Source organism: Vulpes vulpes, chromosome 2 (genome assembly GCF_048418805.1).
Source record: "Vulpes vulpes isolate BD-2025 chromosome 2, VulVul3, whole genome shotgun sequence".
NCBI lineage: Eukaryota > Metazoa > Chordata > Mammalia > Carnivora > Canidae > Vulpes > Vulpes vulpes.
In genome coordinates, this window is record NC_132781.1 from 43,118,088 (window position 1) to 43,132,466 (window position 14,379).

The 14,379-nt window shown below is 51.4% G+C and overlaps 1 protein-coding gene across 40 annotated transcripts in view; it reads right to left on the reverse strand.

The window, feature by feature from the left end:
* Positions 1 to 13,817, reverse strand: part of MYO18A (myosin XVIIIA) — a 97,299-nt gene extending 83,482 nt beyond the window's left edge. For 7 of the 40 annotated variants that reach the window (XM_072747881.1, XM_072747877.1, XM_072747867.1 and 4 more), the window contains exons 1-3: positions 13,587 to 13,703; positions 11,112 to 11,219; positions 1,296 to 2,377 (exon numbers count right to left, since the gene is read on the reverse strand). In XM_072747881.1, coding sequence (XP_072603982.1) covers positions 1,296 to 2,294 — 999 coding nt within the window. In that variant the 5' untranslated portion in view covers positions 2,295 to 2,377; positions 11,112 to 11,219; positions 13,587 to 13,703. Of the gene's footprint in view, positions 1 to 1,295; positions 2,378 to 11,048; positions 11,220 to 12,989; positions 13,099 to 13,586 lie in introns of those variants that run through there. The other 33 variants (XM_072747870.1, XM_072747863.1, XM_072747835.1 and 30 more) reach the window with 11 other exon arrangements.
* Positions 13,818 to 14,379: the final 562 nt, after the last annotated feature.

Consider the following 14,379-nt stretch of genomic DNA (forward strand, 5'->3'; position numbering starts at 1 on the left):
TTCCCTGGATTTCACAATAGGCTCCCTCCTACTCACTGCCCTTCCTGACTAGCAAAACTGCCTGACTTCCACTGCCCAAAGTAAAGGAAGGTCTGGAACCCACCTCTGGTACTTCCTGCCAGACTTTGACCCTGCCGCTCCCAGGCTCTCCAGGCCCTACATGCTGCTAGGCTGAGCAGCCATCTGAGCATCTACTTCCCCTCCCCGGGAGAAAGCCAGCACCAGGACTCTGCCTGCTTCCTTAGCATTTCCTCCCACTTCTGACTTTGATACATCTGGCCAGTCACTTAGTGCTGAAAGGTCCTGGCCAGGCTGTGCAGTGGTCTCACTGCAGGGACCAGATGAGCAATCCTAAAACCCACAGTTGGGAAACAAGGATGGCCAGAAGCCAACGTGTCCTTCATGTTCTGTCTCCAGGTGGAATATTCCAAACTGATATGTTGTAGCCACCCTATCCAAAGACCCCGGGGTTAGAGATCACTGTTCCCCTGGAGACCCTCTCATACACATCATCGAAATCTTTTCTGCTCCTATATCATCCCTTCCACGGCTGTTTTGTTACAGCAGGATAACAGCTGGGATCTCAGGGATAGTCAGATCATACTATTTCTGCAGGCTTGATAACTGTTATGTTTCCAGAGTGTTTTCTTCCAGGACAGGTAGTGAAGACTCTTAGAGCCCAGGTGATCTTTATAAATCAGGTCCAGTCACTCCCCTGCTTCAAACCCTACAATGGTCCCATTTCACTGGGACAAAATCTCAACTCCTATTATGACTTACAAGGTCCTCCATGATCTGGCTCCTGCTTATCTCTGCAATCTTACCTCCTACTCAAGTCCTCATTCAAGTGCAAGAGGAGGCCTGAAGTCATCTTACTCCAGAGCTAGCAAAAACAGTTGCACATCCCAGATATTCCATGACAGCCTTGCCTTGAAATAATTCATCTTTTTCTTTTAAGTCTAATGGCTAAATAACATGGAAATCCTATATTTTAGTCCAGATATCAGGCTGCACTAGTAGTCCAGACTGTCTCTCATCTGAAGTGGCACGTGTTTAGCCTCCATGCCCCAATTTAGAGCTCAGGAAACATGGTGCCCAGACCCTTAACCCTTGTACCCTGAAGCTTATGTCACCACGGACCACCCCATACTAAGGTCGCTACTCCTCACAGGTCAGGTAAACCGTCCTTGGGCCAAGGAATGGCACGACTTCACCATTCCTGGCTACCCCAGTCATCCCCCCAAGCACAAATCCCAACCTCTGCTCCTCCCCACCTCCCAGGGGGATACACTCACATTGGCCAGCTCCCTGCGGGGTCCTTCACCACTCCGCAGCCAGCTCCGGCTCAGCTCGCTGAGCTCTGGAATGGGTTGCACCTTGAGCCGCACGCTGTCCCCAGACTGCCGGATCATCTCCACGATCTCATCCCTGGACTTGCTCTCCACATTGTGCCCATTAATCTCCACCAGACGATCACCCGGCACCAACCCCAGGGCCAGGTCCTTGGTGCCCGCGCCGGGCTCAGCAAAGTGTACCACCCTTCGGTAGACCTGGCCCTCGGGGCCCCGATCCAGCATGGTGGTGCGTCGCAGGGAGAAGCCAAAGTCACCAGTGGGCCTCCTTTGCAGCTCCAGCTCCCGGAGGGCAGGTGGTGGCAGGTGTGCCACGGGGGGCAAGCGCAGGTCAGCAGGGAACCTCTTAGTCACAAGCTCAGGGCCTCGGGACCGGGGTCCAGGCCTCGGGATGCCTGAACCAGGATGCTGTGCCAGCTGTCCCTCCAGAGTCCTCACCTCCACCTGTGGGGAGGGGGCTGCAGAGTGCTCAGAAGGGGTGGAGGTTTCAGAGGCGCTCTCATCCCGGCTCCGCTGGGAGAAAGAGAAGCGTTTGACAATCATCTGTGAGTTCTGCTTGGCCAGGGAGCCGAACTTGGCGGCCCGCTGCAGCACGGAGCCGCGGAAGCTGCCCTCCTCACCCTTGAGGTCATCGCTGGAGCTGGCGGTACTCAGGTGGCCCGAGTCCAGGATGACGCTGCCCCTGTTGCTGTCGGAGTCAATGTCAGTCAGGTGCAGGTCGGAGCTGCTGGCCACCTTGATGGGGATGGGGTTGGAGATTTCCAGGCGTGTCTTGGATTCGCGCTTTGAGGAGCGGTTCAGATTGAAGAAGCCGCGCCGCAGGCTCATCTCCTCCAGACTCCGCAGCTCCGCTGCCGACATCCGCTCCTTCTTCTCCTTCTTCTCCTTCTTCTCTTTCCGCCCACCATCTTTGTCCTTGTCTTTCTTCATGAGGTTAAACATGGTGGAGTACTGCTTTGGCAGGGGGGAGCACCCCCAGGGGATCACAGGTGCTTAGAACAGGGCCCTTGTGCCCCACCTTGCTGCTGCGAACAAAAACAGAGACAGAGAAAGGATTATTCGAGCAGAGCCTCTTCCTGGGTCTCCCATCCAGACAAGGCCAACTAATGAGCACAGCTCCCCTTTCCCAAGAGCAAGCTCAGTATGTGCCAGGTGCTCTGCTTTATACAATACCGTCTCTGTGAAGTTAATCCTCATCACACTGCTATGGGAAGTCTGTGATCACCCCATTTGACAAAGAAGGAAGCTTGAGGTTTAGAGAAGGTTGTAAAAGTCTGTAATGGCCTTTCACCATGATAAGTGTGCTTAGTTAGCGGTGGTGTCTAGGAGACCTGCCCTCCTGGCAGGAGGGTGCCATCAAAGCAACCTTGTACCCGACGTCAGATTGAAACACAAAGCTGGGACGCCTGGGTCACTCAGTGGTTGAGCGTCTGTCTGCCTTTGGCTCAGGGAGTGATCCCGGAGTCCTGGGATCGAGTCCCACATCGGGCTCCCTGCATGGAGCCTGCTTTTCCCTCTGCCTGTGTCTCTGCCTCTCTCTCTGTGTGTGTGTGTGTGTGTGTGTGTGTGTCTCTCATGAATAAATAAATAAAATATTAAAAAAAAAGAAGATTCATACACAAAGGAAAAAGGAAAGAGACTTCACATACCATCACCTCCCCAGAGCCAATATCGCCTTAAAGCAGCAGTCATCACATGCAATTTGGCTCTTTGCTCAGCCTGCTGCCCCCCAGAATCAGCCTTAGCTCCTGTCTGACAGAAGACCTCGAAGAACCAACGCTTTTTTCACGAGTTCCACTTGCCAGGCACTTGACACACACTCTCATTTGAGCCTCACAGCATCCCTGCAACATAGGTATCATTATCTCTCCTTTATAAATGAGAAAATGGGGCTCAGAAAATTAAGTATAGGGATGCCTGGGTGGCTCAGCAGTTGAGCATTTGCCTTCAGTTCAGGGAGTGATCCTGGAGTCCTGGGATGGAGTGCCGCATTGGGCTCCCTGCATGGAGTCTGCTTCTCCCTCTGCCTGTGTCTTGGCCTCTCTCTCTGTGTCTCTCATGAATAAATAAATAAAATCTTAAAAAAAAAATTAAGTATATGATAGTTGCCACACAGCAAGTCAGCAGCAAATCCTGTTTTCTTTCTGGGGCCTTGGCACCCTGAGTGAAGCAGGGAAGGAAGGGGAAGTTCCAGACTGAACGGATCCTGAGAAACTCACATCCCTTCTCCACCCACCCCCCTAGACCAACAACTAAATATAGCCCTGGGAAGAAAGTTGTGGCAGCCTGAGAGAAAATCTGGCTCCAGGGCACAGGGCACGTGCGCCTGCAGTGCCAGCCTACTCCTACCCCTGCGCACACCTGACCGGGGACAGGACTGAGAAAGACCTGGTGGGGGTGGAGTTGCAAGCCAGGAAACAAGTTCTAACCAGCAGGGAACAAAGAGTGGAAGTAGGCCATACCACCTAATTAGAAATTAAATGCAATTTTTTCTCTCTCCATGAAGGCCTCCCGCTCTGAGTTTGAGACACAGGACCTATAAGCTCACTTCCAGCAATGACCTTTTGCAAAGCCCTGGAGAGGCCTTTCCTATCTGTGTCCCACCACTGCCACAACAAAGGATGGCCCTCCAGGTTCCCCAACCTACTGAGATGGACCCCTAGCCCCTGTACAAATGCCGAGGAAGACGTCAAGGAATTCCCAAAGGTTCTGTCTATTGCCTCCTCCCCACCCAGCACCCTGACCCATGTGGTTTCTGAGAGATCAATGTATCTATCCTAGAGCAGTGCTCATCACAGAAATACAATTCAAGTCATAGGTGTGATTTAGAATTTTCTAGCAGCCACACTAAAAAAGGTAAAAAGAAACAGGTGAAATTAACGATAAATCTACATGAAAAACATTGAGACTATTTTACATTCTCTTTTCCATATTAAGTCTTCAAAATCCAGTGTGAATTTTACACTTACAGCACATCTTAATTCAGGCTAACTTAATCCAGGCTAATTTTAAGTATTCAACAGCTACTGGCTATTGAACTGGGCAGTACAATTCTAGAGAAATCTTTAATTGTAGAGCATATCCAAAGAGGTGGGGAATCTGACCCAGTTACTAGCTCCCTGTGGACCTAACAAGCACCCCTTTCCCCCTCTGATCTATTTCTACTTAGTAAAACAAAGTTCCCTCTGAACTTTTTGGTTCGAAATGCTCCATGCACAGTGCCTGGGAGTAGGAAGACAGGGCATATAGAGCCCAAGAAGTGCAAAGCCAGGGGCATCCTGGTCCAGCTGAGTCTGGACTGATTTGGGATGGGGGGAATACCTGGCAGCAGGCATCCTATCTTCAGGGCTCTATTTTGACATGGGGAGTCTCTCTCTCTCCTCCTGAGCATTGATGAGGTATGGCACAGACCTACCACATATTAGGACGTGGGATATTTGGTTGGTCATCACCCACCCTATCCCTCACCCATCACTACCTGTACCATTTTAAAAGGCTGATTTAGGGGCACCTGGGTGGCTCAGTCAGTTAAGCATCTGACTCTTGATTTTGGCTCAGGTCATGATCTCAGGGTCGTAAGATAGAGCCCTGCATCAGGATCTGGGCTCCAGGCTCGGCATGGAGTCTGCTTAAGATTCTCTCCCTCCCCCTCTCCCCATCCTGCCCCATGCTCACACTCTCTTAAAAAAAAAAAAAAAAAAAGGCTGATTTAGAAGATGGCTCCAAAGGTGTGGGAAATGAAGAAAAAAACCTATCTTGGGGACCAGAAAGGGACAAAGGAGTTTCTTGGCCTCAGCCTCAGCCCAACTGCAAGAACCCAACTGCCTACCACACCATCCTACCAAGACACCTCTTTTGGTCTTCAATTCTTACTCTGCAATCCTTACCTAATCCTGGCTCTTTGCTGGAGGCTAGCCATCTGAGCAGTGTCAATGGAAAACAGGCCCCAGAATTCTAGAATCTTTGGGCTGGAAAGGTCCCTGAGAAGTAAGTTCGTGGAAATCCCTGTCTTGGCAAAAGCTTGCCCCTCACTGCAACAGGCAGGAACCACACAGTCACTGCTACAGCAGCAGCATGAGTTGGGTAGCGTGGCTGGGAAGATTAGCGGGTCTGCTATCTAGGCCTGGATCTGCCAATAAATTGCTAGGGGACCTTGAGCCTGTCACTTTGCTCAAGGTTGGACTAGATGATCTAGGTTTCTTCTAGTTCAAAAATTCCAAATATCTAAGTCTCTTGTGGACACAGGTTACTTATTAACTTTCTGCCAAAGCTGTCCCTCTCATCCCAACCCTGGAGCCTTTGGAGGCTGAGTCAATTTCAGCCCTCCCCTCACCATCCCTGTCCTGCCAGTTATGCACACAGCTCACAAGGCACCCCTTCCCCACCATCATCCCAACAATTGCCTGGCTGTGGCTTCGGTTCTCTCCCATACCACCTGCCTGGAGCCACCTGCAACCTCCCTGTCCAGGGCCAGACCCACAGCACAGATGCCTCTGCTCCTCCAGAACCCACTCTGCCAGCCACCTGGACTGTCACCTTCCTATAGACCTTGGACTTTGCAGCATCTTCTGTCCTCAGGTCCAAAGACTCCAGCAGCAATGACATCAGCACCTTCCCACTCTTCATTTTGGGCTGCACTTTCTATACACCTCTCCTTCATCTCTTACCCTCCCCAGCAAAGGTTAACTTCCAGTTTTCTGACCTCCTGCTCTGCCTTTCTCCCCTCACCATATTCCAGGAAGCCTTCCCTAATTTTACATGGAGGAAAGGTATGTATATAAATTAGGGTATGTACCTACATCATCTTGACCCTGCTGCTCCCCAAATCAAAGTGAAGTACAATCAACTTAGTCAACTCAGCTGCCTTATTACTTAAATATGGAGAGCATCTTGACGGCAAGGACCATTTGACTCATATATGCATCTATCTGTTCATCTATAGGAGAAACGATATACATATCCATACAATGGACTATGACTCAGCAATAAAAAGGAAGCAACTACTGATAGACACAACAGGAATGAATCTCAAAAAGATTATGTCAAGTGACAGCAAAAGAAGGATTTGACAAAAAGAGTACAAGCTGGGGACACCTGAGGTGGCTCAGTAATTGAGCATCTGCCTTTGACTCAGGTTGTGATCCTGGAGTCCTGGGATTGAGTCCCAAGTCAGGCTCCAGGCTGCTTTTCCCTCTGCCTATGTCTCTATCTCTCTCATGAATAAATAAATAAAATCTTAAAAAAAAAAAGAGTACATACTGGTATGGTATTATTTATATGAAGTTCTAGTACAGATGGTCCCTGACTTACAATGGTTCGATTTATAATTTTTTTTAAAGATTTTATTTATTTATTCATGACAGACAGAGAGAGAGAGAGAGAGAGAGAGGCAGAGACACAGGCAGAGGGAGAAGCAGGCTCCATGCAGGAAGCCTGACATGGGACTTGATCCCAGGTCTCCAGAATCACACCCCAGGGTTAAGGGAGCACTAAAACACTGGGCCATCGGGGCTGCCCTCGACTTATAATTTTTTTACTTTATGATATGCATATGTGAAAGCGATTTGCATTCAGTAAAAATCACACTTCATATTTTGACTTTGGATCTTTTCCTGACCTAGTGATATGCAGTAGGAGAGTCTCATGATGCTGAGCAGTGACAGCAAGACGCAGCTCCCAGTCAGCCACACATTCACAAGGATAAACAACTGATACTTACAGTCATTCTGTACCCATGCTGTACCATTCTTTCACTTTCAGAACAGTGTGCAATCAATTACATGAGGTATTCAACATTTGACCATAAAATAGGCTTTGTGCTAGATGATTTTGCCAACCGTAGGCTCATATTAGTTTTCTGAGCTCATATTAGTTTTCTGAACACGTTCTGAGCCATTGGCGAGGCTAACCTATGATGTTTGGTAGGTCAGGTGTATAAAGTGTATTTTCGACCTACGATATTTTCAAGTTACGATGGGTTTATCAGGAAGGAGGCAAACCCACGGTAAGTCAAGGAAGACGTATATACACAAAACTAACCTATGGTGGAAAAAAACCAGAATAGTGATTACCTCTGGAAGGTGGGGATGGGAGTAGGGACAGGAATTGCCTGAAAAAGGGCATGAGGGAACTTTCTGGAGTGATGTTCATGTTACATTATCTTGATAGGGATTTGGGTTGACAGGTGTTTACATTTGTTAACAGTTATCAAATAGTGCACATGAGATTTGTGTATTTCATTATGTGAAATATTCACTCAAAAGAAAAAAGAACTCTAAACAAATACTGAAGTCTAGTTAATAATATGTGTACTACAGTATTTGGGGCAAGATATGCTGATGTCTGGGTGGTTCAGTTGGTTAAGAGTCCAACTCCTGATTTTGGCTCAGGTCATGATCTCGGGTTCACGAGATAGAGCCCCGTGTCCACACCAAGTATGAAGCCTACTTGATATTCTCTCTCTCCCTCTGCCTCTCCCCTCCTCTCAAACATAAATAAATAAATAATTAATTAAAGATAAGTGAAACTAATGGAAGAGCTTAGGCTTCAGATGTCAAGTAGAAAACCTAGGACCAAATCCAAGGTAATAGCTATGCAATCTTGGGAAAGCCACTTCATGCCTCTGTGCCTGTTTTCCCATTGGTAAAATGGGGATAATAGCACCTAACACATATGGCATGGGGACTAAATGAAATTGGTATATAAGCCCAGAGTAGGTGTAGCCCAGACACCTAGCCCAGAGTAGCCCTCAAAAACGGTAGCCAATCAGAGGCACATTCTTATCATCGAAATGGGATGGGAGACAGCATAATAAGGTTTACAGTGTGTACCTCAGCCCAAGTGTAACTAAAATAAATACAAACATAAAATCTTAATGCTGGACAAAACCTTTGTATATGGAAAGTAAAGCCCAAAGAAGTGAAGGCAATCCTGTGAGCACATGGCCAGGACAGATCACACTGGCTCAAGTCCAGAGGCCCCATGTAGCTACTGCCAAGACTAAGCACAGGCAATTCATAGCTGCAGAAATATGAATGGCTAACAAACACGAATAGGTATTCAGCCACAGACATATGGAAGAAAACAGAGGTATACTGTTGTTCACCTAGCAGTTTAGTAAAAACCACCATTATTAATAACATCAATCAAACAGAAGAAGATAGGAAGCAGGATATCTCATATGTGTTGCTGAGAGTATAAATTAGTGTAAGGAGGGAAAGTTGGTGGTATCTATGAAAATATCTAAATGTACATATTCTTAGACTGGGCAGTTCCACATACAGGACCTCTACTGATATGTTCACACAATAAACATGGCTAATCCTTGCATCACTGTTTGTGATTGCAAAATTCTATCAATATAAAGGTCTGTCACCAGGGGAATAGCTAAATTATAGAACTGGGCAGTTATCAAAAAGAATGGAGATTTGTATAAACTGACTTGGAAAGAATCAATACTATAGTGTTAAGCAAAAAATATCAAGTTGCCAGATAATATATAATTCTTATAATTATATATTTTTAAAACTGTTTATGTGTGCATACGTAGCCATGCACATTATGTATGCACAATATTTGCATAATGTATAGAAAGATGTATGCTCTGGGGAAGAGACAGGGATTTTAGAAGAATCAGAATAGATTTGTGTTTCATCTATATTGTTCTAATTTTTTACAATGAGACTATTTATCTGGTGGAGGAGTGTGTGTGTGCGTGTGTGTGTGTGTGTATCTAGGCATAGGGGCTTTAGATAGTGGGGTTATGTATAATATTTCTCCTACTCTTCTATATGCTCTTTATTTTCTACAGAAAAAAATTTCAATAATTATATTAAATTATATCTATGTAACATAATGTTATATGTAAACATATAGTATATATATATAATATATAAATATACCATATCACATGCTATATATGAATATATATAAAATATATATAACAAGCTTTTTAAAGCTCTATTACAAAATTTTCTCCGTGGTTTTCTCCGTGGAGTTGGGGCAAACAGGAGTAATAAGACTTTAGCTTTTTACCTAATAGACTTCCTGGGGATTAAAGCTTTTCTCAGAATATGCTACTTTTGTGATTTTTAAATATTAAAAAGAAAGAAAAAGAAAGACTTGACAATCCATTTAGCATTAAGGCTGTAAACCAAGTGTGCAATGGTAAGTTCAAGGCTTGCCATCTCATGCCTCGGGAAAAGTTTCAGTGACTTGGGGGACTTGGTTAAAATAGATCTTACTAGTGTCTTGTGTCTTTAAGTGGGGACAGATTTAAATGGGTCACCCTGCAGCTGGCAAAGCAGAAACCCCAGGAAATGGAAACTATAACATTAGACTCCCAAGACAAGGCGCCCAGACTTGCCTGCTGTGGGTGGATACTTAAAAGGGTCAGTCTCCCCCCACCCCACTCCCAGACCTCACTCATAAATAAATACAAAGGAAATACTTTCCCAAGAGAGCCGGCCTCTCTCCCTTGGCCTCTGACCTCCCTAAGCGGCCGTTTCCTACAGCCCAGGGGCCTTTGTCCCGTGCAGCCTGCACCGGGGACTGCAAGAGCGACCCGGAGGGGTACGCCTGGCACCTGGCCCAGCCGGCGGAGTGGCGCAAGGTGACGCTGGTCGCCGCCGAGCCTCTCCCTGGCCGGTCCTGCTAAGAGCTCCGCAGTATCCCGTGACTCACTGCCAGGTCACACGGAGCTTATCTGGCTCCAGGTGCGCTCCCTCCGACTGCACGCTTCTCACATGACATCAGCCCGCCGGCTCCCGCTCCCTCGGAACCGGAACCGGGCCCTGAGCACTTGCAGGCGCGGCCACAGCCCCGAGGCACCTCCCGCCGCGATACTGTCTCCCCCGGAACGCAGCGATCCCGCAGGCCCCGGGAGGAAGGACAGCGGGAGAGGGGCCAACAGCGCGGCCCGGTACCCCCTGCTCTTCCAGGTGCACCTCCGCGGCTCCCAGGCGGGGTTTGCCACAGCCCGCTGTCCGCTAAACTCAACTAACACTACCTGCTCCTCCCCTTCTGTGTGACCTTGAGCAAGTCCTGTCCCCTCTCCAGGCCTCAGCTATTCCAACTATAAAACCTCCTGGGCCTGAGAGTTCAGATTTGGCCCCAAGCCCTCGCCTTTGCTGGAGAGGTATTCTGCTCAACTATAAATTGCTAGTTCTAATCCTGCTCTGCCTCTGACTCATTGTGCGACCTTGAGCCCATCATCTAACATCTCTGAATATCAGAGAATAATAAAAATAATCCCTTGTAAGTGAGGGTAAAGTACCTGGCGGAGAAAAAGGGCCCTGGGTCCTGTAAAATCCTCAGTCCACAGTTTAAACTGCTGCCTGACCATAAGCTCTTTGAACCATCAAGGGAATATGGATAATTTACAAGCCACACAGTTCCCACCTCAAGGAAAGTCGAGGTGGGGGAGGAGTGGAGGCTTTCCAGTTCTCCTCCCTGCCCCTCCCAATCTATCTCCAGACCCCACTCTCTAATTCAGGCTACAAAGGGTGATGGGGGGTTAGGCACAATGAGTACATCTTAAGGCACCCCAGGAGCCAGACCCAAAGGAGAACTTCAAAGCTCCATCAAGTCCCCAGCCTCCATCCTGGGGGAACCTGTTAATCACAGCATAGGGTGGGCTGGGCCCACACCCCTGAGCCTTTAAACTACACCAGGCTAGAGCCCCCCAGCTTTACCCACCACACTCAGGAGCGGCCTGGGACAAGGCCTGGGGCCCAGAGCCACCAACAGGACCCAGCTCACATGGATGATCTAGTTCCAGTCTGTGGCATCCACTTCAGGTCAGGAGTGTCCGGCTGGAGACAGACCTCTGGTTTGAAGGAACAAGAACAGCTCTGCTGCTCTGGAGACCTGTGACACACCAAGTGTGGATCAAGGTTTCCTGAGTTCCAGCAACTCCCTGCTCCACCCGAGTAGGGTGGATTCTCCCTTTCACATTAGCCCCAGTTGGGCCCCACCCAGTCCACTTTCAAGCACCTGCCTCTGGGGGACCCTGGAGACTTCTGCCCAATTTCTGAAGACACATGCACCCCTTGATGAACACCCCCAAGCTAGGCCAGTGAAGGAGGCTCTAGGCAACAAACTGGCTGCCCAGACTGCCAGGAGTGCAGCTGAGGGACCAGGCAGGAGTTAGGAAGGGCACAATTCATGTGAGGGCTTCCAAGGAGAGCCTGGGGCACCCGAGGAAGCCCTCAGGCACACACCCTGGCACCTGAGCCAGGCCTAGAGCATAAACAAACTAGATACTCAGAGCTGCCAGGCACCAGGTCATCAACGGTTCAAAGTTCAAAGCTGTCAAAGGAAGTGACCACCAGCATTCCATCCCTCCCACACACCCCCTCCACCCCCACCTGCGACCCTTCTCACTGCCTGAACCCTCCAACACAATAGCTTCCCTCGTCATCTTCCTGGAATTGAGGCCCCAACCCCAATATGCCCGACCCCAAATGGACAAGTACATCTCCACCCGAGGCTGTATATAATTAGTCATGTCCAGCAACCAGGAGGATGTTTCCTGGAAAGTCCTCATCACAAAAGGACAGAGGGGAAGCCGAGGAGATGGCAGGCGGTTGGCAAAGAGCCAGTGAGGTCTGTCAGGAAGCCAGAGACCTCAGGAGAGCAACTTTCAATATCCCCAAATAGAAAGTAGCTTCTGAACCAAAAGGGTGGGGAAAGCTAGACAAGGCCTGGCCCGTTGCCATGACAACAGGAAACCAACCTGCCCAAGAAAAGGGCTCCAGATCTCATAAGCACATGGAAAGGCAGCCAGACCCTCTGGATTCAATGTCTCACTAAGGTGATCTTGCCCTGAACTGTCTGGTTGACCTTCCCTCCCTTCCAGCATGGACCCACTGCACACATACTTCTGGCAGGTCACTCTCCTTGGGTGGATTAACAAGGCCTCCTCAGCAACAGACATGCCAGGTACTTCAAATGAGCCCACACAAACCAGCCTGGATCATGGGCCAGGTGAAGGAAGGAGGGAATCTGATTCCATAATTTTGGGGGGTCCATCTGAGGGCAGGAGGGCTCTAGGCAGGAGAGCTCCTCCCAGGAAGCATGGTCCCAGGCCTCCCTACACAGACACAAACAAGGAGGACACTGCCAAACACATGCCCATTGGCCAAGTGACCAGGCAAAAGGAGTACCACTTAAAAAGCAGACCAACTGCCTTCCCCCACCCCCACCCCCACAGTTCATTCTGGCTGGCAGCCTTTCTAACTAATCAGCAGGACACATGTGCCTCGAAAAAGGGTGACATCCCCATCCCCCTCCCTGCCCCCAACAAAGCCCCAATGTGTTGTATGTCCCTGCAGGCCTTATCTCAGCCAGGAACATGACCCACTCCTCACCATGCTTGGTACCAAGCAGCACCCTGCCCCCCTTCCCCAACACGGGGGTGGGGAGCAGCTAACCTTACCACCTCCCCTTCCCATTGGCGAAACAACTGGCATGACAGGTTAGCAGGGCGGGGCGTCAGGGCAGTCTCTCCCAGAGGCCTGGGGCAGCCAGTCCGACCTTCCCACACACACCCCACCCCTTTGCAGGGAAAGGTGAGGTGAGCAGCCAGTCTCAGGGGACAGCCAGCACTCCCTAATCCTCCAAGCCCCATTCACTCACCCCCATCTTCCGTCCCCGGGAAGAGGGTCTGGGGAAGCGGGGTCTCCATTGTTTTGCCAGCTGTCTAGCAGCTGCTCTTTTGAGAGGAGCCCGCTGTCGGCCTGGCAGTGAAAGGGTGAAGGCCGCTGGGAGGGATAAAGGGCTCGGTGGAGGTGCTCGCCTTCCCCGCTGCTTTGCTCGGAGCCTCGCTCGCCGGCTCGCTCGGTCTGGGGGGGCCTGGGCCTGGCTCCGAGAAGCCCCCCTCTCCCGGAGGCTGCAGCCTCTAGCCCGCAGCTCGGGGCCACCTGGGCGCCCCCCAGCCCTCAATCCCCCCAAACTGAGGGCCACCCTGCCCTGCCTCCGCGCGTCCCCGAGCTGGCAGCAGGAGCCAGAGCTCCCCTCCCCGCCCCTCCCGGCCGGCCCCCAAGCCCCCGCGCCGAGCTCCGCGGCGCGGCCGGGGACGGAGCCGGGAGTCCGGGCCGCCGCTTCCAGGGGACAGTGGGGGAGGAGGAGCCGGCGGGCCCCGCCGCCCGCGCGCCCGCCCGGCCCGAGCCCGCCCCGCCGCCCCACCGGGCCCGCGCCACCCCCGAGCGGCCGCCCCAGGCGCCCCGCGCTCACCGGCCGCCGGAGCCCGCCCGGCAGGCAGCAGAAGCGGAGACGCGGCATCCAGCGGCCCCGGCCCGGTCCGGGCTGGAGCGCAGCGCGGCGCAGCGCAGCGCCGCCCCCCGCAGCCGCGCGAGCCGAGCCGAGCCGAGCCGAAAGGGAGCTCCCTGCTGGCGGCTCCGGGGATAAACGCCCGGCCTTCCTGGCAGCGCCCGGGCGCGCCTCCAGGACGGGCCATGTGGGCCCGGGCGCTGATCCGGGAGCCCTCTTTCCGCGTCCGAGGCCCCGCCTGGAGCTCTGGGTGCCCTGGGCGCCGGAGGCCGCTGGGCGCGCCCGGGGCAGGCACCGCGCCCGCATGTGCAGAGCAGGTTCCCTCCAAGGCCGGCCCCGGCCCCGGCCCCGGCCCCGGCCCCGGCCCCGGCCCCGGCCCCGGCCCCGGGGGGCAGTGCTGTCCGAAGGAAGCATTTGAGACTTGCTGGTCACATACATCTTCCCAGGGTGGCTCCGCAGAGGCGGAGGCTGGGCGCTGCTGGACGGTGCCAGATGGTTCAGTCCAAAGCAGGCTCTGCCCACATGTCCAAGGTGGCATAGTCAGCATGTACTCCCCTAAGTGGACACGGGCTTGTGGTAGCTTGGTCTGAGAGAGCCCTGCCTCAAGGGGAGCTGCCTGAGGGGCACCAGAGCCCAGGAGGCAGCCCCCAGTGGCACTCACTCACTCCCAAAGGAGTCCAACAATGCTAAGATCAACACCTTTCAGAAGCTTTTTGGAATGAGGTCTGCCCCTAGGTCCTCATGTCCTGTAAATGTC